The sequence below is a fragment of the Cupressus sempervirens genome, chromosome 8 (genome assembly GCF_028749045.1).
Source record: "Cupressus sempervirens isolate cs-2001-9-10 chromosome 8, ASM2874904v1, whole genome shotgun sequence".
Lineage (NCBI taxonomy): Eukaryota > Viridiplantae > Streptophyta > Pinopsida > Cupressales > Cupressaceae > Cupressus > Cupressus sempervirens.
In genome coordinates, this window is record NC_143125.1 from 259,894,343 (window position 1) to 259,921,765 (window position 27,423).

General features: G+C 35.4%; 1 protein-coding gene across 1 annotated transcript in view; it reads right to left on the reverse strand.

Annotated features, from left to right (window-relative positions):
• Positions 1-1,083: 1,083 nt before the first annotated feature.
• The window catches only part of LOC149542453 (pentatricopeptide repeat-containing protein At5g27460-like), a 32,717-nt gene continuing 6,377 nt past the window's right edge, over positions 1,084-27,423 (reverse strand). Inside the window, exon 3 of the mRNA XM_089797397.1 lies at positions 1,084-2,722. Within this exon, the coding sequence (XP_089653523.1) occupies positions 1,472-2,722 (1,251 nt within the window). The 3' untranslated portion in view covers positions 1,084-1,471. The remainder of the gene's footprint in view (positions 2,723-27,423) is intronic.

The following is a 27,423-nucleotide window of genomic DNA, read 5'->3' on the forward strand; positions in this document are numbered from 1 at the left end:
GAATTCATAGCATTGGCCCTATTTTGGGATTTCGCAAGTCACATCTTACTTAAGCCCCACTGAGATGCAACAATAAAACATCGTCTCAAACACGAACTGTGATTTCAAAATCAGTTAAATTTGCTTGTTTAGATCAGGAACTGCAATACATTTTCTTTGTTTTTGCCATCTTATAGATTTCACTTGCAACCTTTGATCATTATATAATTCCTACATAATATAAGTACATATTTAAAATTTGTTAATTGTCTTGTTGATTCTCAAGTGAATCCCATATGATATCTCAACTCAAGCCTAATGACTACTTTGGAAGATTAGATTGTTAGCTGAATTGGAATAAAGATATGAACAAAATAAGAGATTGGAAGCACTTCCTTCAGACCTAATGTTATCTATTAATCTTCTATACTGTCTACATGAAATGATCTAGACATATCTTCCAAGTCATCCTGTGTGAGATAAGACTACTACTTTGGAAGATTAGATTGTTAGCTGAATTGGAATTAAGATTTGAACAAAATTAGAAATTGGAAGCATTTCCTCCAGATTGTCTTTGGTAGGAATGAAAGTTTAACTAAGCTTTCCAAAGAACTGGAAAACTGAATGTAAAATACAGTTGGTTTCCACACAACTACCAGCTATATTAATTGTTCTGTATTTTTCTTGATGAAATGAAAAACAGTCTACAAGTTGATTATCTTTGTATTATTTTGATTTTTTCATTTCCACAGTTCTGAATTTCATGGTTTTTGTCATTAATTCAATGTTTTCAAAGCCTCCGGTAATAGTCATCATGATTGGGCTTTTTAATGCACATTGCATCCAAATTATGCTGAAGTTCACTTTTCCTGAAGCAAACTCATTGATTTAAACAACCACGGATATGACAAACATAGACAAACAGGAAAAATTTTCATGCTACTACAACATATACAAATTTCTGAGCCTATTCAGACTGCCAAGAATAACGCCACAATTACCAGAAACAAAATTGAATCATTGTTACATAAACAGGAGAAATCAGCATATCTTCCTTGTAAAAGCATAAACAATTTTAGCACCATCTCCCAGAATATCTTGCAATAAAGCCACAAACATAGAACTTCTCAATAAATGATTATAAAATAATTCTGCAGATAATATCATAACTCCCCAAATAACTAAAATATCATCCTGTAGAAGAAGAGTTAAAATAAAACATTAAAATGTATGCCCAGCTGAAAAAAATTACTGGACCTGGTGCCCAAAAGGTGCTTGCTGGTCATTAAACTTGAGGATTGTTATCTTTAAAAGATTTAAGACCAGTTGAAAATGATAAAAAGCTGGAGCCATACAGTGTGGCCAATTTCAAACTATCGATGGCATTTAACCTGAAGGTTTATTATCATTGATAACTTTAGGCAGCCTATCAGTTTTGTCATCAGCGCTTACTTTATCAATCACTATTTGCTGAAATATGTCATCAGCGGTCTTAACCTGAAGGTTTATTGTCATTGATAACTTTACGCAGCCTTTCAGTCTCCTCATTGGCGCTTACTTTATCAATCACCATTTGCTCAAATATGTCATCAGCGTCCTTACCTGCCTTGACATGAGTCGAAAGAAGCAAGTTGTAGATCTCTGTAGTTACAAAGGGAATATTCCTAAGTAGTTCTAAAAAAGAATCTGCAATTTCTACATTCCCTTGCTCCTCCAAATATTTCAGAATGCCCATGACATTTTCAGGACGTGGTTTCCAGGTTTTAGATCTTGCTGTCGATAAAGCTTTCACCATGGCTGTAACTGCCTTATCCATCTGCTCGCTATTTAAATAGCCCTGTGCAAGAATTTCCCATGTTCTGCAAATTGACCCGCCTTTCTCCTTTATGATACGGCTGTGTAAACTTTCAGCCTTTTCCAGCATACCTTCCCTCACATATGCAGCAAGAAGTATGTTAGAGATTCTGAAATCACAACTTGACCTTGATGACTCCCATTCTTCAAATATCTTCTCAGCTCCTTCAATATCTCCAAACTTTACCAGTGAAGAAAGCATAGATATATAGTTTTCATTATCTAATTTACCAAAGGACATTTTTAAAGAATTCCATATCCTGTAAACTTCTTCCTTATCACCAATAGAAGTGTTCATGGTAATAAGGTAGTTGTATGCTTTGCGCTCACCTTTAGCGATCTTTTTTTCTGCTTCTTTCAAGGCAGATTTTGCTTTGTCTAGAAGACCACCTTTGATGTACATGTTTCCTACAGCAATGTATGCAGTCCAATTTACGCTATCATCATTAGTTGATTTTAATTCATCCACTATCTTCTCAACATCATCAATACCAGACACAGCAGCACATGCGTTGATCCAGAGTCTATAAGTGTACGAATTTAGCTGTACACCCATTTCCTTCAACTGCTTGATTGTTAAAAAAATCTTTTCAGTCTGACCACCTGCCAAATAGCTAGCCATCACCAGATTATAATGATCTACAGTCATAGTAAATCCCAACCCCCGCATCTTTTCCATCCAATTCTCTGCTTTTTCAATCAATCCTCCTCTGGTATAACAGCTGAGTAGAGCACTATAAGTCATATCGATCTTTGCAGACTCTGGCAGATCTTCAAAATACTTCTCAGCTCTATCGATGCCATAAACTTTGGTGATCAAATCTAAGTGGACACAATAGTCACCAGGTGTAAAGGCAAACTTAGGGTGCTTTTTCATCCACTCAAAAACCTGAAATCACCATGAAAAAATAAGTTGCAAAACATGTTGACTGAATTGCTTTTAAGTGTTGTCATGCAACCAGATTAGAAAAACACTGTTTTTTCTTCTATGAAAAAAACACTTATGAAAAAAAAAAACCTGATAATGAATACTATAAATTAAACATATAATCATTTAAATAGGAGTGAGCATTGCTATAATGAATAATTCAATTTATTACGAGTTCCAATGAAATTACTAAGAATTAATTAAGCCATTCGCATCAATGTTGAAGGCACTTGAAAGGCTTAAAATTGAAATGACGAGCAATAATATTTCTCGTCCTATTGGTAAATGAAATGCTTAAGTTAATTTAGTGCGAGAGCCCACCCAATAACACAGGAAGCCCATAAGAATTTGCAATCAACAGAGATCCACGAAGGTTGTGACCTTTTCACACCATCACCCCTCTTGTGCTGGGTAGTTTAGTGGTTTGCTTATGTTAGTCTCAGCCTGACAGTGTTTTGTGAGTCTCAGAAGTTCATGAAGTCTGAAAGTTAGGTAATGTTGAGGTACACGAATGTGAGGGGTTGAACACTTGAGAAGGTGCCAAATGAAAAGCACAAAGGAATTCCTAGTTTACAATCGTTGGAAATCAATTGAGTGATCAGTGAAAATTTCTAACCATGTTTGAGCTTTGCTGATCTAGCTTGTCCTAAGACATCTCACATTTCTGATTCCATTAAATGGACTTTGCGAGATATCTAACTTGCAATCAATATTTTGGTTGAAATCCTTATGTATCAAGTGAATACACTCAGATTTTAACGAAAATTCGTAACAATTTTAAGGATTGTCGTTTTAGTTGTGACCAAACTTCCTAACACCTGGTGAATTTCCAACCTGATGATGCATTTTGTCCTAACAAGCACAAATTTACAAATATTATGTCCAAAGAATCATTGAATTTCAAATCTGCTTCTGATAAAAATTACTGCACCTTACTAATTTCAGACCTCGGTTATGAGCAAATTCTGAATGAGCATCAGATTTCCAACCACCCTTTTGAGACTTATCCAAACACATAAATTTTCCGATTCACTTGTAATGTAAAATTTCCAACATTTGTCAAACTTCCACTAAGCATGATGTAAAAAAAAGTTCTTGAACAAATTTTTTATCTGTTGCTGAAAAAATCTGAGACGAGCCTGATTTCCAACCAAATAATAATGCAACATTCCTAGCAAAAATGAAATTATGACCTGTTAATGGGAATTTTATGATCCCACCAATGCTGAATAACATACCAATGTAGCTTATCCTCTATTGATCAAAATTTTATGCACGCTGCGATTACAAAAGAGATCACACATGTAACTTCCAAGATTCCTTCTATGTGTGGATAAGCTCAATGGTTAACCTGATATACCAATATCACAAGGGGACTTACATTATTTCCTCAAGTCGACTGCAAACAATACTGGTTTATGGGAGCATCAAAATGATATGAAAATGGAAGTACCCTTTTGGGATTTTCATGAAATGTGCATAAAGTAAATAAGGGTTTCGGAGTTCTACTCTAATCCTAAGAATTTAAAAGATGAATATTGCTACAATGAAATCTACTAAACTTTGCTTCACCAAATTACTGCACAAAACATGTGCAATCTTAAAGGGTTGTGCAAAGAATTTTCATATCACAATGAACATCATTGTAACGAACAATGTGCATCAAAGATAGAAGTAAAGCATCCCATAAAATCTTAGACCAATCTTACATTGTGCTAAGGAAACACCTAAGAACAAAAGCTTTGAGGAAACGATCTGACCGTAACATATCAACTGCATTCTTCTAACTACTTGAAAAACAAATCTACTCTAGATGAGGGAATAATGTGATATCCCACCCATAATATGAAACCCCAAGCTCCCACAATATTTTCAGGTTAATTAAACAGAGAATGTTGCAAAAAAATCAGATTTAACCACTAAATAACTTGCAAATGATCAAATAAAGAACTTTAGAATCGTTATTGCATTACAAACCAGCAATAACATAACATAGAATCCAATCTTACAAACAGCACATAGATATGAACCTGTAACTCCAATGTCAACACTGTAAGGAATTCACCTCCAATGTTGAATCACATTTACATCCGATTCGCAAAGAAGGTTTCCGTACTCAGGTTTAAAAAAATGAAAGTTACACGCTTCCAAGTTTCTCCAAGAGAAAACTGATATGAAAGTCCAATAACAAAGCATTGCTGAAAAGAATGAACTCTTCCTCTTTTAATGTCCAAGTAGAGCTCCTCAACTTCCCTTTCATGTCACCTTGCCTTCTTGTCATTGTCTCTTATTAACCCCCTTTATGATATTAAAATGACATTTTAAATAATTTGCACTCTAACTCCAAGTCACATTTAAAATTTTGATAAAGTGAACTTTTTAAATTCCCTAATGTCCCAAAAAGGGGACATTACAGTCCTCCCTCCTTGAGATTACTTTCCCTCAAACAATCATGAATCCTGCAATTATACTTGAATCCCATATGAATCTGTCAGTAGCTCTATAGCCCAAACTGGCACTGAGCTAGTCTTGTCATACTGTGAAGAAAGGAGTCCAAGTGCAAATCATCCATCCATATGATCCCTAGATCCCAAGTCATCATGAAAAATTCTATTGCAGCTATCCATTGTGTAACATCCGGTTTCAAACAATGACATGACTCGTCACAATCCACAAGATGCAAAGTACACATCCTGTCGACTCTTGTATCCCAAACCAGCCTATCAACAGGATCCTTCTAGTAGAAATAGGTGTCCATCAATCCACCGTCCTCCAGAATCAGGCAACTGTATAAGTAGGTAACCATAAGGCTGCGAAGGATAACTCCAATGCGCACCAAAATCAACTCATCAGACCTCCAAAAGTTGCTATCATAAACTACGTCAGCATTATGAATGAAAACATTGTTGTCATTGTGCCCCTAGACTAGAAAGATAGTCATCTCATAACACGTACTGCAAGGTGTGATGTCTCCACAAATCTAGTCACAACTCACTAACTCTTGCAGACCAACCCATTTCTGAGATAGACCAAGTGGCATAAATATAAAATTACCAACCAATAGATAGATAAATGTCATCTCATGAAAACTCCATGATAAATCTCCAGAGAAATTGTAGAAACCCTCAATACACATTAAGGACAGCTCCGAATTTTTTGATTTGCCATAAGTGTTACCAATCAACTCTTCACCTCCATCAACAAAATGATCATCACCAAATGAGATTTCAGAACTGGTATCACTTGATTTATCTTCATACTTATGCTGAAACGTTATCACCTCATGATAATATGAAGGCATACAGTTGTAAAAATCAGAATTCTTGAATCTAACTTCTTGTTGGTTGTTGCTAAATTCTTGAATCTATCTTCATAGATTGCTAGTAATTTTATAGCTTTAACTGTTTACTTTGTCTTGTCTCCATAGGTTGCTAGCTCATGTACATCAGAAATAAATTTGAGTACATATTCTTTCATTCACTCTATAAAGTACAATAGATTGCAATCAAAAAAGACCAAAGAACTCAGTATATGAGTATTCCAGCTTGCACCTCCTTTCACACAAGGAAAATGAATGCAGACAAAGGAAGTCCAAGATGTGGGATATACAACCATAGCATACAAACTTGGATGTTGCATTTAAGGACACGGAAAGAGAGAACACTATTAGTACAAGTGAAAGTGGCCTTGGTATTGGCATTGCTTGTGAGTCATTTAATGCCAATGAGGATGATGATTTAGAGAATAAATTTGATGATTAAAACTCAAAATTAAAGTCTAAAGCTCCAATTGTTGAAACAATGATAGTTGATGACCATAAGGGAGGTTAGGTAATTAGGGCCAGTAGCACAGCTAACTATCGAACCACCTTAATGAATATGCACAACGAAATCAAAACAAAGAAAACAACACCAAGGAGAGCGAGAGAGAGAGAGAGAGAGAGACAGCAATATCTTATAGATTCATCAAATGACCCACAAACATGTCTGGTTGTAAGGCCTTCCAAGTTACGGCCAACAAAATGATTTACAAGTTACAAATTGAGATCCACAATCTCACTATCAATTCTGACTCTATACCCGATCCTTTCAATCATTCGACTCTCCTCCACTCTTGACTCCTTCAAAAACTCTCTAACCTAAGCCTAGACATCTCGATTTATACTTGCCCAAATGGATTACATCATATTCCAGATCTTCACATTAGAGAAGGCCGACCTAACAACAGTTTGCACATCTCCCAATGACCGATCCTTACATCAAATGCACTAAATAACAAATACAAGTCGGCTCTCAACAAGAGCCAAACACAGACAAACTCGGTCAAAACCCCTGAGCATCAGAAGAAACTAACTGACCAACTCGACGCACACAGGAACTCAAACGATATTGGAACTCGACCAACACTATAGCTCGGCCAATTCTAAAACTCGACCAATACTGGAATTCGATCGACACTGACAAAACAACAAAAATAAGCGAGATAGCAAAGCAACCCAGGATGCTCCTATATCAGACACCAAGGTTGAAAGAAATAATTCTCCTAAATCATAAAGTATCACAACCCGAGCTAAATCCAACTCAGATTGAGAAATCCATGTAACATCTTCAACTGGCCTGTTCTTCCAAATTATTGAATACTCAAAGTAGTCATTTCCCCTTGTACTCTTACCAACTCTTTGGTCCTATATCTAGTCAATCCCTTCATTATGCTCCTTAGGATAGTCACTAGCTACAACAACTTCATCATCTGATACTCATATAAATCAACAACATTGAATATAGGAGATATATCCATGTCATCAAGCAACTCGACTTCATATACATTGCCATTGTCAAACTTCCTCAAGATCCTACAAGGACCAAACTTCTTCATTTTCAACTTATTGTATGTACCAAAAACATGGTGTCTTCTAGATTCGTCTGCATTCTCCTTATACTTCTGATTACTTTGTTCCAACCTCGATTTCACCTCTTTGTGCAAAGACTTCGTGACATCAGCAAATACTTCTCCTTCATCACTTCTCTTCTCTTCACCAACAATATCCCTCAAATCTGATATACCTCTGGGATACATTCGTGTAACAATATAAAAGGCTGTTTTCCCCGTCCTCCTATTCACAGAATTATTATATGCAAACTCAGGTTGTGTCAATACCATATCCTAGTTACTCAATTTATCCCCAAGCGTCTCAACAAATTACCCAATCTTTTATTTACAACCTTTATCTGGTCGTCTATTTGTGGATGGAATTTAGAAGTAAACTTTAACTCAGTATTCATTTTCTTCCACAAAGTCTTGTAGAAATAACCAACATCTCAGCCCGAGATAATACTTCTCTTCTCTTCACCAACAATATCCATCAAATCTAATATACCTCCAGGCTATATTCGTATAACAATCTGAAAGGGTGTTTTCCCAATACTCCTGTTCACAAAATTATTATATGCAAACTCATGTTGTGTCAATACCATATCCCAGTTACTTAGTTTATCCCCAACTAAGCATCTCAATAAATTACCCAATCTTTTATTCACAACCTCTATCTAGTCGTCTGTTTGTGGATGGAATTTAGAAGTAAACTTTAACTCAGTATCCATTTTCTTCCACAAAGTCTTCCAAAAATAACCAACAACACTTACTATCTCAGCCCGAGATAATACTTCTCGATAACCCATGCAATCTAACAATCTCTTTGAAGAAAATCTCAGCAACATGCACTGCATCTGATGTCTTATTATACAAGATGACATGTGTCATCTTAGAAAATCTATCTACAACATGTGTCATCTTAGAAAATCTATCTACAACAACAAATATGGAATCATACCCTCTTGCAGTCTTAGGTAAGCTAAGAACAAAATCCATACTAGTGTCACTCCAAGGATTATCACGAACAAAAATAAGTGTATACAATCAAGTATTTTGACTTACTCCTTTTGCAACTTGACATTCCACAACTCTTTACAAACTTCTAAACATCCTTATACATCTGTGGCCTATAATAATTGTCTTTAAGAGACCTCAATGTCTTATCAATACCAAAGTGTCCAGCTAATCCACCACAATGTTTTCCCTTAATCAAATTAACTCTCATAAAACTTCTTGGTATACACAAATGAATTCCTTTGAACAACATACATTCTTGAATAAAATACTCATTAATCTTACTTGGTAAAACAACTATGTTTGTGCTCTGCACACTCTCCACGCCTCAAAAAACTAGGGTCAATATCATACAACTCCTTGATCTCATCAAAGCCAAGAAATTCAACCTTCATTTCGGTCAACTATTGATTTTCAGAGGATCGTTACATATGTAATTGCATTGCCTTCTTGGTGTATGTTTTCCAAACTACAACTCCCTCTCTTATAGCATAATCCATGAAGGGATATGTCCCTTCAAGGGAAGTGATATATCTATTTATTAATATAATAATATATTATTTAAACACACACATATACATTTTTATTATATATATGTAACTCTAGTTTAGTCTCTTGAGTTTATCTAACTGAAAGCTACCAAACATTAACACTTCCTCTTAGCTAGGGAGGATAAACGCAAGATAGATATTAACAATTGGTAATATTAGGCATGTCAAAATTTAAGGATATCTTTTGATCATGGATTTCCATAATTTTTATCACATAAAATATCAAGAGTATTGGTCTTTAGATTATCAACATATGATATTTACCAAAACTCTACGTAATGGTCTCCAGAATATCAACATATGATATTCACCATTTTGATATCGCATTTGAGTATTGGTCTTCACAATAACAATATATGATATTCATCAAATACTCTTTGACTAATGGCCTCTAGAATGAGATGCAATATATTTAACAAGTATTATAAGTAATGGCCTCCAGAATATCAAGTAGCATGATATTCACCACGTACTCTATGTAGTGGCCTCTAGAACATCAATTTACATAACATTCACCATTACTCAAAAGTGTTTATAAGGTATGTGCACACGCATTCTCGTAATGCTTACCATTAAAACATCCACCATTGAAAAGTATAATCTATTAAGAGCTACATAGATATCGTAAGATATCCATCATAATAGAAAATTAAGTTATTGTAAGATCGTCACCTTTCAATAACTTCTGCATATACAAGTGACATCATTTGGAAGTATCACTTCCTCATGATGTACACAAGGGGTAGGCCCATTAAAATCGCATAGTCACGAGGTATATTCATGAATCACAGTCCTCTTGACTACTACAACTTAATGATCACTAGAGAATCCATCTCAACATGGTTTACTCCCACTAAATCATCAAAGGTTGAATCATACCCTCTATCTGCTCCTTCTGACGAATGTGTCAAACTCCCTCTGAACATCTATCTTCTAAGCTCCTTTACCTTTGAAGAAGTGTCACTCCCTCTAAATACAAATCATCTGAGCTCTTCATCCAGAATTTTTAAACTCCCTCTTAATCTCCCTTTTTCTACAATAACACCCTCAGGGGAAAAGATCAAGGCACATAGCTCTTATGAAATGTAAAAATAAGAGAGATAATACTATAATACTCAATATAAGATCTTTCCAATATTATCTAGATAATTGTAAGCTAACATCATCCCTACTTATCTTACTTTGAGAATGATCCCATTATTTCAATATAGATATATAAATGAATATATACATTGAACACATACGCATACATACATTCCATCTTCTATGTATATATTTTTTATCTATATTTTCCACATAAATATATGAAATCTAACAAATTTATTAAAGTTTTAGTACTTTATATATATATAACTTTGTCATAAAAGGTAATTTGAAATAATAATAATTTTGTACCTCCTTCTACCTTGCACAAAAACAAAAATACAATGTGGTCTTTATGCTCAGAACCAATCCCTTAGAAGGCGACTTTTCCCTAATTTGTTGTATGTTCTTAATGTCGCAATATATTTGGAGATTGTAAATAAACTGCTGCATGTTCTTGGGCCACCAAATTTGTTTGTCTAGAGCATTCACAAAAAAGTTTCATGCCCATTATTTCGTATTAGGTGACTTCACCAAATCACTCTCTCCATAGTCTATTAGATATCTTATGTCAGAACTCATGGATGTATGGCAACAAGCATCCATGATATTATTGTATTGCATTATATCATTGGGAAATGTGCATAAAATCTGAATATGACCCGAAATCACCCACATCAAAATCCATATCTGTTTGTGTTTAAAAAATTACTCCATTGAACTTCTCTAACATTTGTATAGATACTCTTGTATACTCTGGCTTTGAACCTAATGAATTTGTACTCTTCTTAATTCCATCATTAGTAACATTAAATGAAAAAATCCACATCTTCTTTATCTACAAATTTCGTAAGTGCATTTTTCTCAGATTCCATAACCTCTTATTTGGTTACACACATTGTCAAAGGGTAACTGCTTTTGCTCAAACAAGCTTCAACATCTTTTGGGGGAATACATTTTTCCTATACAAGATCAATCTACATACTCTATCAATATATTCTCACAAGTTTGGAGACTATAAAAAAATGTTGTGACTCGAGGATTATCTCAGTCCTCTTGATCTCCATCCCAGTCGCTCGTCGTTGCGCTGCATCTCCATCTTCATCTGTTTGATGTATGAGACCCTCACCCAGAGATTGAACCACCAATGTGAACTCTGAAGGAAGTTGGTGATAATACTATTGGTTTGACAATTTTCCACAACTAGGGTACATAAATATGTGGTAAAATGAAGCCCCCAATGACAGGTAAATGATTAACTGTTTTGAAGATGACCACGTAGAAGACAAGCTTTGTTGCTGCTACTTCTCCATCCTATACCTCTTCTTGATCTTGCACATCGACATTGCACAAACCAAACCTCTCTAATTCACAAAGCCTCTCGATATTTGAATTAGTTTCAATCTTTTGAAAGATCCCTAAGATCGAGTAGCTCTGATAAAATGTTGATTTTCAGAGGATCGTTGCATATGTAATTGCATTGCCTTCTTGGTGTATGTTTTCCAAAATGCAACTCCCTCTCTTATAGCATATCCATGAAGGGATGTCCCTTCAAGGGAATCGATATCCATTTGTTAATATAATAATATATTATTTAAACACACATATTTTATTTTATATATATATATATATATAACTCCAATTTAGTCTCTTGAGTTTTCCCAACTGAAGCTGCCAAACGTCAACATCAACAAAGAACGTCTTCTGCTCAATGCATATGCAACATAGATAGTGACTCCACTTTTATGTTTTATCATAAATGTGAAACTCTGCAAGTACTCAACCCACTTCATATGTCTCTGATTCAACTTTCGTTGACTTCCCAAGTACTGTAAAGCCTTATGATCAATATAAAACACATTCTTTAGGAAGCAAATGATGTCTCCACTTCTTCAAAGCTTAAACAATAGCATAGAACTCTTGATCATACACTGAATATTTCTTTTTAGCATCATTCAACTTCTCACTAAAGAAAGCAATAGGTTTTCCTTATTGACTCAACCCAGCTCCAATTGCATTACCACTTGCATCACATTCAACTTGCAACACTTTATTAGAATCGGGTAAATCCAATACAGGTAACTCGGCAACCTTTTGTTTCAAATTCTTAAAACTCTTATTAGCTCCATGTGTCCAAATGAAATCTCTTATATCTCTTCTCATAGTTTCAGTCATAGCATTACAAATAGAACTGAAATTCCTAATAGACTTTATGTAGAAATTAGCTAAACCATGAAATGACCCACATTCTCAGGTGTAAGCCACTCCATAATTGCTCTAACCTTTTCAAGGTCCATTTTCAAACTAGTAGCTGAAATCACAAATGCCAAATACACAATCTCTTCTTGCATGAATGAACACTTCATTCAAATTAATCAATAATTTCTCCTCCTTCAATCTCTGCAACACTTGTCTAATATGTCCTAGATGTTCTTCCTTAGTCTTACTAAATATCAAAATATCATCCAAATAAACAAGAGTCTCTTTAGAACTTATCCAAGAATCTCTTTAGAACCTCATGAAAGTACTCGATGCATTGGAAAAACTAAAGACATAACCAACCATTCATACAAACCATCTTTTGTTTTGGATGAAGTCTTCCACTCATCACCCTCTCTGATTCTGATCTGATGATAGCTACTCTTCAAATCAATCTTGGTAAAGTATTTTGCTCCACTCAAACAATCCATTATGTCATCCATTCTCAGCATAGGAAACCTATATTTCACTGTTATCTTGTTAATAGCTCTAGAATCAGTGTGCATTCTCCATTATCCATTCTTCTTAGGTGTCAATACAACAGGTATAGCACATGGACTCAAGCTTTCTTTGATTAAACCTTTCAGCAACATCTCTTGCACTTATCTATTAAGTTCTTTATTCCCAGTAGGTGCCAATCTATGTGGTGCTTTATTCCGCAAACTCGCTCCTAGAATCAAATCCATACAATGACTTATACTACTTACTAGTGTTAAACCATCAGGTATATCTTCTGCAACAATCTCCTTGTACTCATTAGACAATTTTTCAATTTCTGTTTGCACTCGCTTAACATTATCATATTTTGTTGTCACTTGGTCAATACTATCCTCTGTCGCTCGATCAATACTATCACCACTCCGTCCTCTAGGAATCACAGCTAAACAAAATTTGTTCTTCTTTATGTCTTTTACATATTGTTTCCCATTAACCATACAAACTCTAGCAGTAGTACAAGTTGCCTCATTTGGATCTTCAATCAAAGGCAACAATGTTTCCTTTCTTCCATTCACCCAAAGAGTTTATTGATTCAATCTCCATTATGCACAGCAAGTCTATCATACTGCCAAAGTCTACCCAACAGAATATGACAACAACCCATACTCATAATATCACATAAAACTTCATCAAAGTAGTTTCCAATCTTAAATTTCACAACACATTGCTCACTTAACAACAACTTATGCCCATCCTTGATCCATGAAACATGATGTGCAAGAGCACCTAAGAAGACAAGAACACCAGGGGGGCAAAGGTCATAATATGATCGATTTAATTTCATTTTAGGCATTCATGATGTATTAAAGTAATTTGAGTCAATTGGAACAATAATGCAGTGTCGAAGCCAAAATTGTAAAAGTTGTCCATTCAGGACCTAAATTGCTCGAAGGATCAAAATTGTATACAAAGCCATTAAAAGGATAGAAAACATTTAAAATATCCTAAAATGATTATTTGAACATGTCTATAGGTTTTTTACTAAGTTTGAGGTCATTTTGTAGGAGTGTCTTGAAAGTTGTCAAAAAGGTGCAAAATTACAAAGTTGTAATATTGCAATTTTTCACTAAACATTGCAAAAAGGAAGATGGAAGGTCATAGACGTAGTTGGATGATTTCTAACTTTCTAAAATAGTATAAATAACAATTATTGGTCATTCTAAATCATAATGAAAAGGAGAACATTTTGGTGCAAATTTGTGCATTCATTTCTAGCTATTTTGATTGATGTTAACTATTTTTATGTTGTTTCCAAGCCTTGTCCAAAAATTTACGGCCCGAAAACCCAAATAAAATTATATATTTGGATGGCAGGATGACTTATCTTCTCTTTTTGGTTTGGATTAATTTCATTCAATTTTGAGTAAGTTATGAGTATTTAATGAAAGTGTTTGTTTGCAGATTGGAGATTCCCTGACCACAGTCATGTTGCAGTGTTTGGTACTGACACATATGGATGATTTAAGATTTCTAAATAGACTCATTGGAAAGATATGCAAATAATCATTCATTTCATTTTGGTTTGAGTCAATTTTATGCATGTTTAAGAAAGTTGTTGATCTTTTAGTGAAAATTGGTTTTTCAATATCTTCAATGGAGTTGTCGGCAAAGATTCGTGCTCATATAAAGGTTTATGGATTGGAAAACTAAAAGGCTTACATATTTGGAAACTAGACTCATAAGGGTTTTGAAATTGGTTTGGAATCATTTGGTTTTGTTTTGTGAATGATATTGTATTCCCTATATAGGTTGCATATACCCTTTCTAGTTTATGACAGTGAAAATGGGTCTCGATGCAAAGACCATAACTTGTACATGAATAGTTAGTTGGATTGGTCTCTGTTTTGGATACGTTTTAAAAGGCCTAGTTTGGAATCATTCTACCAAAGGATTTTACAAAAAGATGTCGCGATTAAAAGTTATGAATAACACAAACCAATATAGAAATCAGACGTGTGAATGGAGAAATATTGATAAACTTGTGTTGAAACATGTTCTATTTTACCTCATGAGATGCCTCTAAATAATGAAGTTATTGAATGGATGTTGAAGGATCAGAATGGATCCTATGGAATGGTTAGTTTTGGTAGATTCTCTATATTGGGCTTAGGGTGTCTCAACATCTGCAGTTGCAACTTTGTAATGAGCTCCTTGAATGCCAAATTTCTTGAACTGCCACTGTCAATGATCACTTTGCAACATTTCCCTGTCATCTTACATCTGGTTTTGAAATGATTCTCCTCAGGATAGGTTCTTCATCAACTCTTTCACTACAGAAAGTTACCCTTACCATCAAGTTTTCTCCAACCTCAGGACCACTCCGAGGACTCACAGATTCACTTTGAAGTATAGCATTTCTACTACCCTCAATTTTACCAGTATTTACACTCAAAGGCTCTATGTCCTTAACCATACTTGCAACAAGTACCACAAAAACCTCTAGTATAAGTATTAGCCCTTCCTTGGTAAGGACTAGTGCCTCCTCAGTAAGAACTACCACCTTTCCACTCGGTCTTGCCTATGTCTTCATTTTTTCACTCAGTTTTACCTTAATCTTGCACAGAATTGTCAAATCTACTACTTTCTCCATAGGATCTACCTTTGCCTCTCTAAAATCTACCACCTCTACCTCTTTGGCTTTACTCATGCTTCTTTGTCAAGATCTCCTCAACTTTCAAGCCATATTGGTCTACTTCTTCCATGTTATCCAACTTCATAAAGCCTATCTCATCTTGAATTTTAGATCTCAAACCATTCACGTACCTTGCAACTTTCTCAAACTCATCCTCAACATGTCCAAATCTGATGTCCAATCTATTGAATTCCTAAGTGTACTCCTTCATAGTCATGTCCTTTTGTCTTAGATTCTACATCTTCCTCAACAAATTCACTTGATACAGCAGGGAGAAACTTTTTCTTCAATTCATATGCCATCTTCAACTAGGTTTGGATCTTTTCTTTGCCCTTCCTTTGTCTATCAGTTTGCAAATGCTTCCACCAAAGTGAGGCATGACCCTTCAACTTAGTAACAACTATCTTCACCTTCCTATTATCACAAGTGCCTTCAAATTCAAAGAATTTCTCCATCTCAGAGATCCAATCCAACAAAGCATTGGTGTCCAATCTTCCATCATAACTTGTCACCTCAACAACGTTCTTTCAATGTGTCCTAGAGAAAACCCTCAACAGTCTTTCCTCATTTCCACCTCAGGTTCAAGATTAGGGTTTGGTGCTCCAGGTGTTCCTTCATCATCAAGACATACTTCTCTCCTTTGAGATGTCTCAACAACATCTAATCTAGCAGCAATTTGTCTCAACATGTCCATAATAGCATTATCAGCATTTCCTCTATTGTGAACCATCTTGAACAGGCTCCAGCAAGATCGTAACCCTCTCAAAGTTATAGGTCAGACTCAGATCTGCCACCCTACAACCAAGATCAACTAGGGTTCTACACAATCCAATCCCACGACGCAATGGAGGTCGGGTAATTAGGGTCAACGGCCCAACTAACTATCAAACCACATTGTTGAGTATGCACAATGGCATCAAAACACAAAAAGCAACAAAGAGAGAGAGAAACAGCAATATCTTATAGATTCATCAAATGACCCGCAAACATGCCCAGCTGTAAGGCCTTCTGGGTTATGATCAAAAAATGATTTACAAGTTACAAATCAAGATCCACCATCTCAATGTCAATTCTAACTCTATACATGATCATTTTGATCATTTGACTCTCCTCCACTCCTGACTACTCTAAAAACTCCTTGACATAAGCCTAGACGTCTCAATTTATACTTTCCAAAATGGCTTACAAAAGATTCTAGATCTTCATATTAGAAAAGGTCAACCTAACAAAGGTCTAAACATCTCCCAATGATCGATCCTTACATTAAATGCACAAAATAACAACTTAGAATTAATGAACAAGTCGGCTCTCAACAAGAACCAAACACAAACAAACTCGGTCAAAGAACAACCCAAGCATCAGAAGAAAATATCGGGCCAACTCGGCACACACAGGAACTCGGACGATACTAGAACTTGGCCAACACTGCAACTCGGCCAATACTGAAACTCAACCAACACAGGAACTTGGGCAACACTAACAAGACAACAAAAATAAGCAAGATAGTAAAGCAACCCAGGATGCTTCTGCATCACTTGAACGTGATATTATTATTTACTATTTTGATTTTGTTATCTCAATCCTTTTGCTCGGTCTTATGTCCCTAAGTGAATATTGTTTTGTTGATTCCTAACGTAATTAAGGTATTCTCTAAATCTTCAAGGTTCAAGATTCACTCTTATTTGCATTACAAAAGCAATCATTTCAAGTACAGTCGGAGAAATATGTGTTGAAGGAGAATATTCCAAGTTAGTGTAAGTTTTTAAAAAGTTATTTATAGAAAGTAATCATTAGAAGGTAAGCTCATGGTGCAGAAAAGATGTGTAATTAATTGCTTTGTCAAATTACCCTCATCTCAGCATTGCCTCCCTACCACTGAATTAGCTATTATGCATGTGTATTTCACCCTTACTGATTTTCTGCTTTATATGAGTAAATAATAAATAGTGAAGCAATTGCCCATAACGAAGCTAAGAGTTGCAGGGTGGAGAAGGCAGAGGTAACTACAAAACATTTCTTCAATCTAAGGAGACTTTCAGTTTAGAAGGTGAATTTCAGTGATATCTTTTTGAATCGTTGTTTATTCTTAGTATAAACTCCAGGAGTTCTATTGGTTGTTTTAGCTGCATTATTGTTGTATTCTGTACAATCTGCTGAATTTGCAAAAGAAACACTGTAAGGCTTGTTCTTCCCAAATTGGGGCAGACATCCTATTTAATAAGTACCCTCCTGAACATGGATGATACTTCCTTGGCACAAACCAGTTTAGGTAAATTTCTTGAGAATGTTAAAAAAACTAGAACAAGGTCAATGACAGAGAAGATAGCTAACAGTGGTTTAGTTGAGGTTGAAGCTTTTCCTATGGTTGCACCATGTTCGGAACTAGTGCTGGAGTGCATGAATAAATATGATGTAGAAATAGGTGCAACCATAAGGCCGATGGAAGCCAACTTGTAAAGATTGACAAGGAATTGTAATGGCCGCAATGGGCATTCCTCACAGAGAACCATATGATGACTAGTCTATCTTAACCTCGCACTCAATTTTCAAAGAGAAGAAGATTGCATGAAGAAGTGTCATAGCGCAAAATTGGCTTCTAAATATGTAGAAAGGCAGCTCTAAGCTACCCAGACCAGGGAGCACTTAACACCTGAGGCGAGGGATATTGTTAATCTGCTTGATTGGGTCAAGGGTAACCAACATACATTTCATTGGGAAGACTGGATGTACTTCTTCATCGAAGTGTTATTGGGTGGAAAGACATTCTGAGATTGTGGGCAGGTAATAGCAGATAAATTACATTAAGGTTCAGGAAGCTTCTTTGGCTGCATAATTCCTACATGTCCTCTTATCTATTTTACATTCTAGCTTGTACTAAGGAATGCCAAGGACTCCATCATGAACCCTAGGTGCCTGGAAAGAAAGTCTATGAATATTACCTGTAATTGCAGCCACAAAGACATGCAAAAAAAAATCCTGAGGGTGAGTGATGCTTTTTTTGGAGATTGGTATATGAACTTCAGGTGGGGGGGTTAATAAGAGGATGCCCAATGAAGCTATGGAGTTGGTTAAGCTTTTATGAAAGTTATTTCATCCAATTCCCAAGGTTCACTTATATTTGTGTTGGGAGTTTTTGAAGGTGAGCCGCTAAAGCTCCTTAGGTATGTGTTGGACACCCATGTTCTCATTGAGGTGTGCAGGCAATCAGCTCATATTGATAAAAACTTCAAGGAAGGACGAAGTTCAAGAGTTATTTTTTCAGTAGAATCAGACTTCTACAGATGCAAGTCAGTTTATGATGCCCTTAACTTTGAAGTGGAACTGTGGAAACTGAATCTTTAGCCTTACGTTGCCAGAAGAACATTCGACAATAGAGGCTATGCATCTGCCCACTCAAATAGGGGTAAGGACTTCCAACATATACCGCAGTTAAGAAACTATTGGGAGAATTGCGTTGATGAGTTTGATGCTAGGAAAAGGGTTTGGTCCAGATCATGACCATGACTTTAAAGATGAATATTAATGGAATTCAGGAAGAAGAAAATGAAGAAGTGTTGGATCCTGAGTTTCATGAGAAGGTAGAGGCGTAGCCCATCCTCAATATAGATTGGGAAAAGAAAGAAGAAGATAGTTCATAAATGAGAACCATCAAAGTGATCAGGACGACTGAAAAATGGTTGAGAGAGTATCATATGGGAAAGGTGCCAATGAAAAATAGCAAGGCCTCTGCAAGTGTTTGCCCTAGTTTTGTTTCGAAGTCCCATGTTCCCCGTACTAATAAGGATGTTAATGTTGCAGGTGAACAATAAACTAGAGTTGAAAAAGCTCCTGGGAAGAAACCAGCGAAGTCATCTAAACCTTCCCAGCTCGTGTAACCAGATCCACAAGTAAAAAGAAGAGCAGCAAGAGCTCGGGCAATTTTATTGTGGTTATAATGCATACCGTTGAGGAGGTTCTAAAAAGTATAGGAGGACATGCCTCAGAAATGTTGACTATAATATCCTGGATAAATTGGATACTGAAAAAGGGAGTGAAAGAAAAGATGGGACCATGAACCCATATTATGTCATGACAGTCACCGATCAACCAGAAGTTCAAACCTAAGGACAAAGGAACTGTTGTATGTAGCCCCAAAATGGCTAGAATCATCCATGATCCATCAATAAAAAGCACAGCATTGTTCCTAGATTTAGCCCCATTGAAGACATGATCAACAAATGACTGGTAGAACATAGAAAAATAAGAAAGTAAAAACCCAAACGATGATAAAAGTTTATGAGATGACAAGGCATTGGGTTGCAGAAATAGCAAAGCCAGTCATATAAGGAGATGTGGATGGAGCTACACCCTAGGATTTTGTGGTTGAAAAGTTGGAAAAAGTGAAATTTCAAGAACCTCTGATGCAAAACACTTGATCTCCTCTACCAAGAGGATGATATCAAAGACATGGAAGGATGAAAAGGATAACATGGAGTTGAAGCGGGCAGTAAGGCAGATGGCTGAGTATATTGATGCTATCCATCATCCTAGTCCTCAAACAGTGGCACAGTTACCATTGTCCATAATCCGAAATCACCAGCGAATCAGCAACTATTGGACCAAACACAGAAGAACAAACTGATCGCAGAAACCTTCAATGAATGGCTGGAAACAAGAAGGGTCGAATTATATATCCAGCTTGGGAAAACCTTATAGTGATGCAACAAAGGTGAGCCAAGACTTGGAAGTAGAGGTAGCTGCCTGGGATAAAGAAAAGATGACATGGATGTTCGTGGTGACTCAAATGAACAACATCCAAAAATATCGGGTCATGAAGTTCCTCACTAGACCAATAGATCACTTCAATGATAATATGCTTTATGTTTCCAAAAAGAACATTGAATGGCAGAACTCCATCATCAGGCAAGGACATGACAAGTCTTTGAAATTGTTGAAAGCGTTGAAAGAGCTGACTGCACAATGCAAAAAGATTTAAAATGTATTGATATTTAGTTGTTGAAAGATGATGGTAAGACCATGGAGGATGCAGCGGAAATGATCAAATCCTTTGAGGAGAAGATCAGCTTAGTGCAGGAAACCAAAGCCTTATCAACTGATGACTTATCCAGGGTTGCCCAAATTGAATTCATGTTGATGATATGCAAAGATCGTGTGAAGGTGCGTAGGGATAAGGTTGCCCAAGTCAGGAAGGACAAGGAGGTTTGGAAGCAATGAATTATCCACATCGGACTGCCCAACTATGAGTTAATCATGAACTTCTCAACCGTACATTTAGAATGCAGGAACATATGTAGCGCAGGTGGTGAGCAAGATCAGCCAACAAGCTCTTCCACCTCCACCCAGACGTGAAAGTTGCTGCTCAAATTTAAGCCCCGGTTGCTAGTTTTTTGGGCTTATGCCTTTTTTTAATTAATTGGTAGTTATATAGTAATTGTTTCTTACTCTTGAGTGGAATTAACTTTACTAGGGTTTCCTAAAGGACTATTCTACCCTAGAGGCTATGTATGGCTATTTATACCTATGAAATCTCGGCCATTTTAATTCTGAAAACTCATACTGTTATTTTGAAATTTTATATTTTGGTATGGTAAGAAGACTTTAATCCGTTTGTTAATGAAAAACTATTACAGCTTTTGAATCTGTGTGTTTGAAGCAAATGATTGAACTTTTGTTGGGTTCATCTTTCATGCAATATTTTACTGCTTCTGACTATTCATTTATATATGTGGATGTAATATGTTGTGTGAGGTAATCTTTTATGGTTTGATTCAGATTTCATATTAAGTCTGTTGGCTTATATGTGATGTATGTTATGTTATATTTCAACTGCATTCAAGAATCATGGTTATGTATGGATGCTTATTGCCTTTGGATATTATCTAGTTAAAAGCATTATGTGATTTATTTTGAAGTTTTAATATAAATTGAATATCTTTAAAAAAAGGAGTTGTACCTTTCAAATTCAGAGGGCATAATCATGAGGTTGACCCAGCTGTTGGTTGAGATTAAATCTTCATATATAAAAGGGTTGTGGAGTCATTTATTGTATCATAATTGTCCGAGGATAAATCTGTTAACCAACAATATTGAAACTTGAAATATCATGTTATGAATACAAGCTTATGGTGTTTTTGTTGTTTATATGATACTCATATATATACACATACATACATATACATATTACATTGTTTTTGTACTAACAAACTCAAATGAACACAAAACCCCATTCCAAAATTTTGTTATGCCAGAAAGTTGGTTTTAAAACCTAAATTTGAACCCAAACTTGAACCGACAACGTAGACTCCATTTCCAATTCTCCTATTTAGGCCTACCACCTGATACTGATACGGTTTTGGATTTAGTTTTCTTGGATTTATCCTAGGTTCTTCCAAGGTACTTGGGTCCTATGTAGGCCCTCCTATAAAACACTCACAGCCAACCCTAGCAGCCAAGAAGTACCTGAGGACGGTGCCCAAGCAAATATACCTAAATATGTCCATGCATATAAAATAAAATATGTATTACTTTTATTCTCTTATCAAATCTCTAGATGAATATACTAAGTAAAACTCTCTATTAAGCCCTTAAATTTAATGGCAAAATATTATATACCCAAGATTGTGTATGATGCTTCTAATGTGAAAATATGACTATTAAATGTCAATTGAAATTTGAGTTTCCATTATGTGATGACGATTTGAGACTTGTATTTTCATTTTTGCAAATTATGAATATGATATACGAAATATTTTATTTATAATTTTAATGGCAATTACGGATTCATTGAAGGCCTGTCAGGTTGTCGGAATTGGGCAAGAATAGGAAAATCTAAATACCTACATTCATAAGTTAGACTTTTGTTTGTAAAATGTAAAATTAGAATTAGAATTCGTGACTCCTAATTCTAGCACAAAATGGGCATAACGCTCTTCCTGAAGAGGTGGAGTTAGAATAGCTTATTCCTATTCCACTTTTTTATAAACACAATTTGATGGGTTGTCAAGTCCGCGGCTCACAAAGTCACATTGACATGCTTTTTGGCGGAGCATTCTTTTGCAAAGCATTTTTCGCATTGGTTTGCGAAACATTGGTATTTGTAAAGGGGATTGGGCGGAAATTATGCCACAATCACTGTTATGAGAGATGTGTTTGTTTGTTCAAATGGGATGTATATTCTTTCACATAAACAGTTTTTCCTCGTTTGGTTACATATAATTTGTATCCACAATTTTTTGAAAGAAGATTCAGCGGTGGCTGCAGTGAGTTCCCTCGCTCTCACATGCTGCAAAATCCAATCCATCTGTGTTAGCACAAACAACATCACCATCACACACGAACCTTGTGTTGCCTATATGCCAACCCACATACCAACAAATTCAAAATTGTAGACAAAGGTCAAGCTCAATGGAATGAGAGTCCCGAATTTGTAGACGAAGGTTGAAGCAATTGCTACAAATTTTGTATAAAAAACTTATTCCAATTCCAATTCTTATTCTTGCAACAAAACACAAAAAATGCATCATCTGACTCCTCTTCCAGGTCAACCAAGCAGGGCCAAGTGATATTCTGGATATTATTTCAAGAATGCGCAAATTCCAAAAGTGAGCTTATTCCAGCATAGTTGATTGCCGCATTCAAAAGAATTTACAACCAAATGGGCCCTAATATCACTCTTCTTTTAACATTTCTAACTTGAATGTTTCAACATGTGTGTTTGTGTGTAAACATGAATGAACCCAAGATTGTACCAAAAGAAAAAAATTGTCAAACCCACATACCACAACCTTGTATCTGAACTAGAACTCAAATCAGAAACTTAGATTATAGCATATTAAGTAAAGTGAATTTTCATGCAGCTATGAATAGCATCAATTGTGAAGGTTACCTTGTATGTTTTTTAAGGACATAAAGACTAATTTGAAGGTGTAATTATCTATGCATGCTTCAACACTTCAAAGATGTGATCATTGTGTGATAAATGCAATGTTAAAGAGTACACTTTTGTTTATCCAACATTGGGACATTACTTATTTTGTTTGAAATTTTCCATGAATAAAGAGTCATCTTGTCACGAGTCTTACACTGCCTATATAGATCTGAAAAAGCTTGCTGAAAGTACTTGCTCAATAATATCACTACACATGAACTCATGGATAAAATGGCATGTTAAGCCTATAAAAGTGTAAAATGCCCACTTTAATTAACATATTATTGTTCCCTCTCAAATATGAGAAGAGTAAGGCAAGCAACAAGCAAGAGAGCATGCTTTAGTGGATCTCCCTTGTATAATTCCCTGAACCAATGATTAATGATTACTCTTCTCTTTCGACTACCAATAGATATTAATTTAACCTCTATAAATATCATTTTCTTCATTAATCAATAAGCAATTTCTACTTCCATGCATGGATAGATTAGCTTGGAGAGAGCCTTTAAGGCTTGAAATTTTCTCTATGTTTTCCCGAATTATTGTCTCTTGTCCCCAATTGATTACATCATGTCAAAAGTAATTTATCTCTTCTACAAAATAAGGATTCTATAGTTAATGGATGCTAACCTTTGTGAATCCACTTGAATTAGTTTTAAGAAAAAAATTACATTGGACTTTGTATATTGTGGACCCGTCCATTTTGGACCTATAAGAGTCTATGTTACGATGATGGCTTAGAGTGATATTTTTCATGTCTAGTTTAGTTAAGGTTTTCATCTACACATAGGGTAAGATGATGCATAAAATTGCTAGTGAAAGCCAATTAGGCAACCTTGCATTAGAAGTTTTGTTTGCCTATGCAATGAGGAAAGGTGACTACACAAAAGTGAAATTATGTTCCTTTGATAACCAATTTCCCTACATACAATCAGATATCTCCAACCAGTGAAACTAGTGAAGGTGTCTAATTACAGATGAAAAGAATGAAGTTCATGAATTTATAATGAAAAAGTGCAAATAACGAAACCTTTGACCAAAATCTAAGTGTCTTAATCAAGGACAACAATGCGTCAGACAGGCATTTGTGCAACCCACTATTGTTGCATATGACAAAAGTAATTAGAAACTAGCAAAGACCAAGCTCTACATGTAAATTTTGATTAAATTTATTTCAGTTTAGAGTAAGCGGATGTCTTTGCAATTTCAGAATTTGATCATTCGTAATCTATGAATTCTTATTTGCAGAATTTCAATTAGAATATATATATATATATATATATATATATATAGAGAGAGAGAGAGAGAGAGAGAGAGAGAGAGAGAGTAAACGGATGTCTTTCAATGTCAGAATTCATTTTGGAAACGGATGTCTTTCAAAGTCAGAATTCGATAATTCCTAATCTATAAACTCTTATTTGCAGAATTTCAATTAGAATATATATAATATTAACTGTAAATGCAACGCAAATATAATATCAATAAATACTAAATATTTGCAAGTCTGAGTTTATTTCTGGTAATGCTCCATCTGCACTAGATAGAATATTAATTGATTTTGATATCTTCTAGGCAGATCGGGTCAGTCAAATATATAGATATATTATTTTGAATGGTCATTTTCATGAATGGACAAGTCTCCACTCAGTGGATTTGAATGAACCAATTCATTTCCATAGCAAACCCAATCACCAATCAGGATTACTAATTAATTGTTCTTGACAACAATAATTATGTGAGATCACCAATCAGGGAGGAGATTAATCAGACTTAATCTGAATTAATACCTGCACTCAATCATCAAGAAGAATATGAAATTATCACCATTAGTCAATTGTAATCTGCAAGTACAGATTTGACATTATACTTTGTATTTGTTATCATATTCAGATCAAGTATGATAATGATAGATGATTTCAAGCAATATTTAAAAATATAGATAGATAGATAAATGGATGAATTATCATTCAAATATCTGACCATAGCTATCATACTTCAACACTCCCTCTTAGCTAGGGAAGATATCTAACCAAGTATATATATGTACCACAATAGGTCCATCTATTGTGAAAAGATATATCACCTAACTCATGATATCAGAGGATATAATATGCTCAAGAATATCAGGTCACATGAGATTCTTCTTATATATCCATGTTATGGTACATGCACTGACATCAAATCTCATGGTGTCTACCACAACAAATCATGGCATGTCCATGGAAACACTTATCCACCATGATTATCCCATATAGAACATAATGATCTGTAAACATAATGATCTGTAACTGATATCAAGTCTCATGATTTCTATCAAAATGGTCCACAAATATCGAGTCACATGATACTCATCATGATAGAGAGCTAATCATTGTAACCATAGTTTAAAATACAGGTCATTAATCGCAAAAAAAACACGATATTTCATGAAACAGCAAAGCAGGCGATATAAACGCCAAAAATCTCGGCCCTGAAATTTACTAAAAAACACAGCAATTTTTAGTCAAAAAACTGCCTATAAAAACATTGAAATGCGAAAAACTCATTTCAAGCTTTAGACTTTATGACATGCAAACACGGCTGCATTACCCTTGTTTGCAAACATGACGCCTAAGTCTGGACAGAGGTTTTTTTTGCAAACTCGACAGGCTTGAGGGTTTTTTGCAGACGGTTGGGTCTGGGTTTCTACATCATCTCGACTCTCTACATAGTCCATCATCTCTGCACTCAGCCTTGCAGTCGCGACATCGTTTTTGACATTTTCTGCACTCAGCCTTCTAGTCACAACATTCAGATTTCTTTGTTTTTTCCAAATTTCCAATTGGATAATAAGATATGTTCATTGTTTTTTGTAAAATTTTATGTAAATTTGAATATAGTTTTATATTTTAATTTGATTAACAAAATTTTGCTAGAAAAATAATTTATTTGATTTGATAAAAGATTAAAATTTACAATACAGTAATAATAAATATTTAAAATTTATGACTTGCATTAAGTTTAAAGTTTTGTTTTTTTTTTTTTAAATCTAATATGCGATGGGTGGCAACGGCAATCCAGGAGATTAGGGTTTGGGAAGAAGGTTCAGTTACAGAGTTCAGGGTGGAGAAAGAAGAACAAATGGCAGTTTCCAAGTGCCATGGAGGAACCCCATCTATCAGTCGTGAAGAAAGCCCTTTACAAATGCTCAAAATGAGACATGGAGAATGCCTTGGGGTCGAGATGCGGGAGGGGCCAGAAGGCAGAGATGGGGGTCTTTCGATCCTAGTTTCAGACTACCAGGAAGGACGAGCAAAAATGCCCCAAAGGCAAGCACTTCAAGTGTGTCGAGTTTTGGCGGGTATGGAAGGGAAGGAAAGCTCGGCAGGAATGGCGGAATACAAAGCCGTTACATTTACCCAGTGCCTCACAACTTCAAATTTAAAAATATAGAACAGAAATTCTAGCGAAAGAAAGAGCAGCCTAACTTGACCCATCGAGGAGAGAGAACAGCCCCGGAGGAAAAGATAGGTATTGAATCAAGTTTTAAAGATATTCAGAGAGGCACTACTTTAGTCATTAATAATCATGCTTGGATCGAATAAGTAAGCAGATTAAGAAATCAAGCTTTCTTTATGAAATGGTTAGGGCCATGGCTGGTTGTAACAAAATGCAGGCACGGATGGACCAAAATAGGGGACAAAATCTCAAACAAGTTTTTGATGATCATCTGCCCCTCAAAATCAGTAAAGGATGATATCTTTAAAGGAGGGCCTTATATGATAGATGGAAGAGGTGTTTATATTTGCGATTGGTGTCCTAATTTCAACCCAGACTTAGAAGAGGT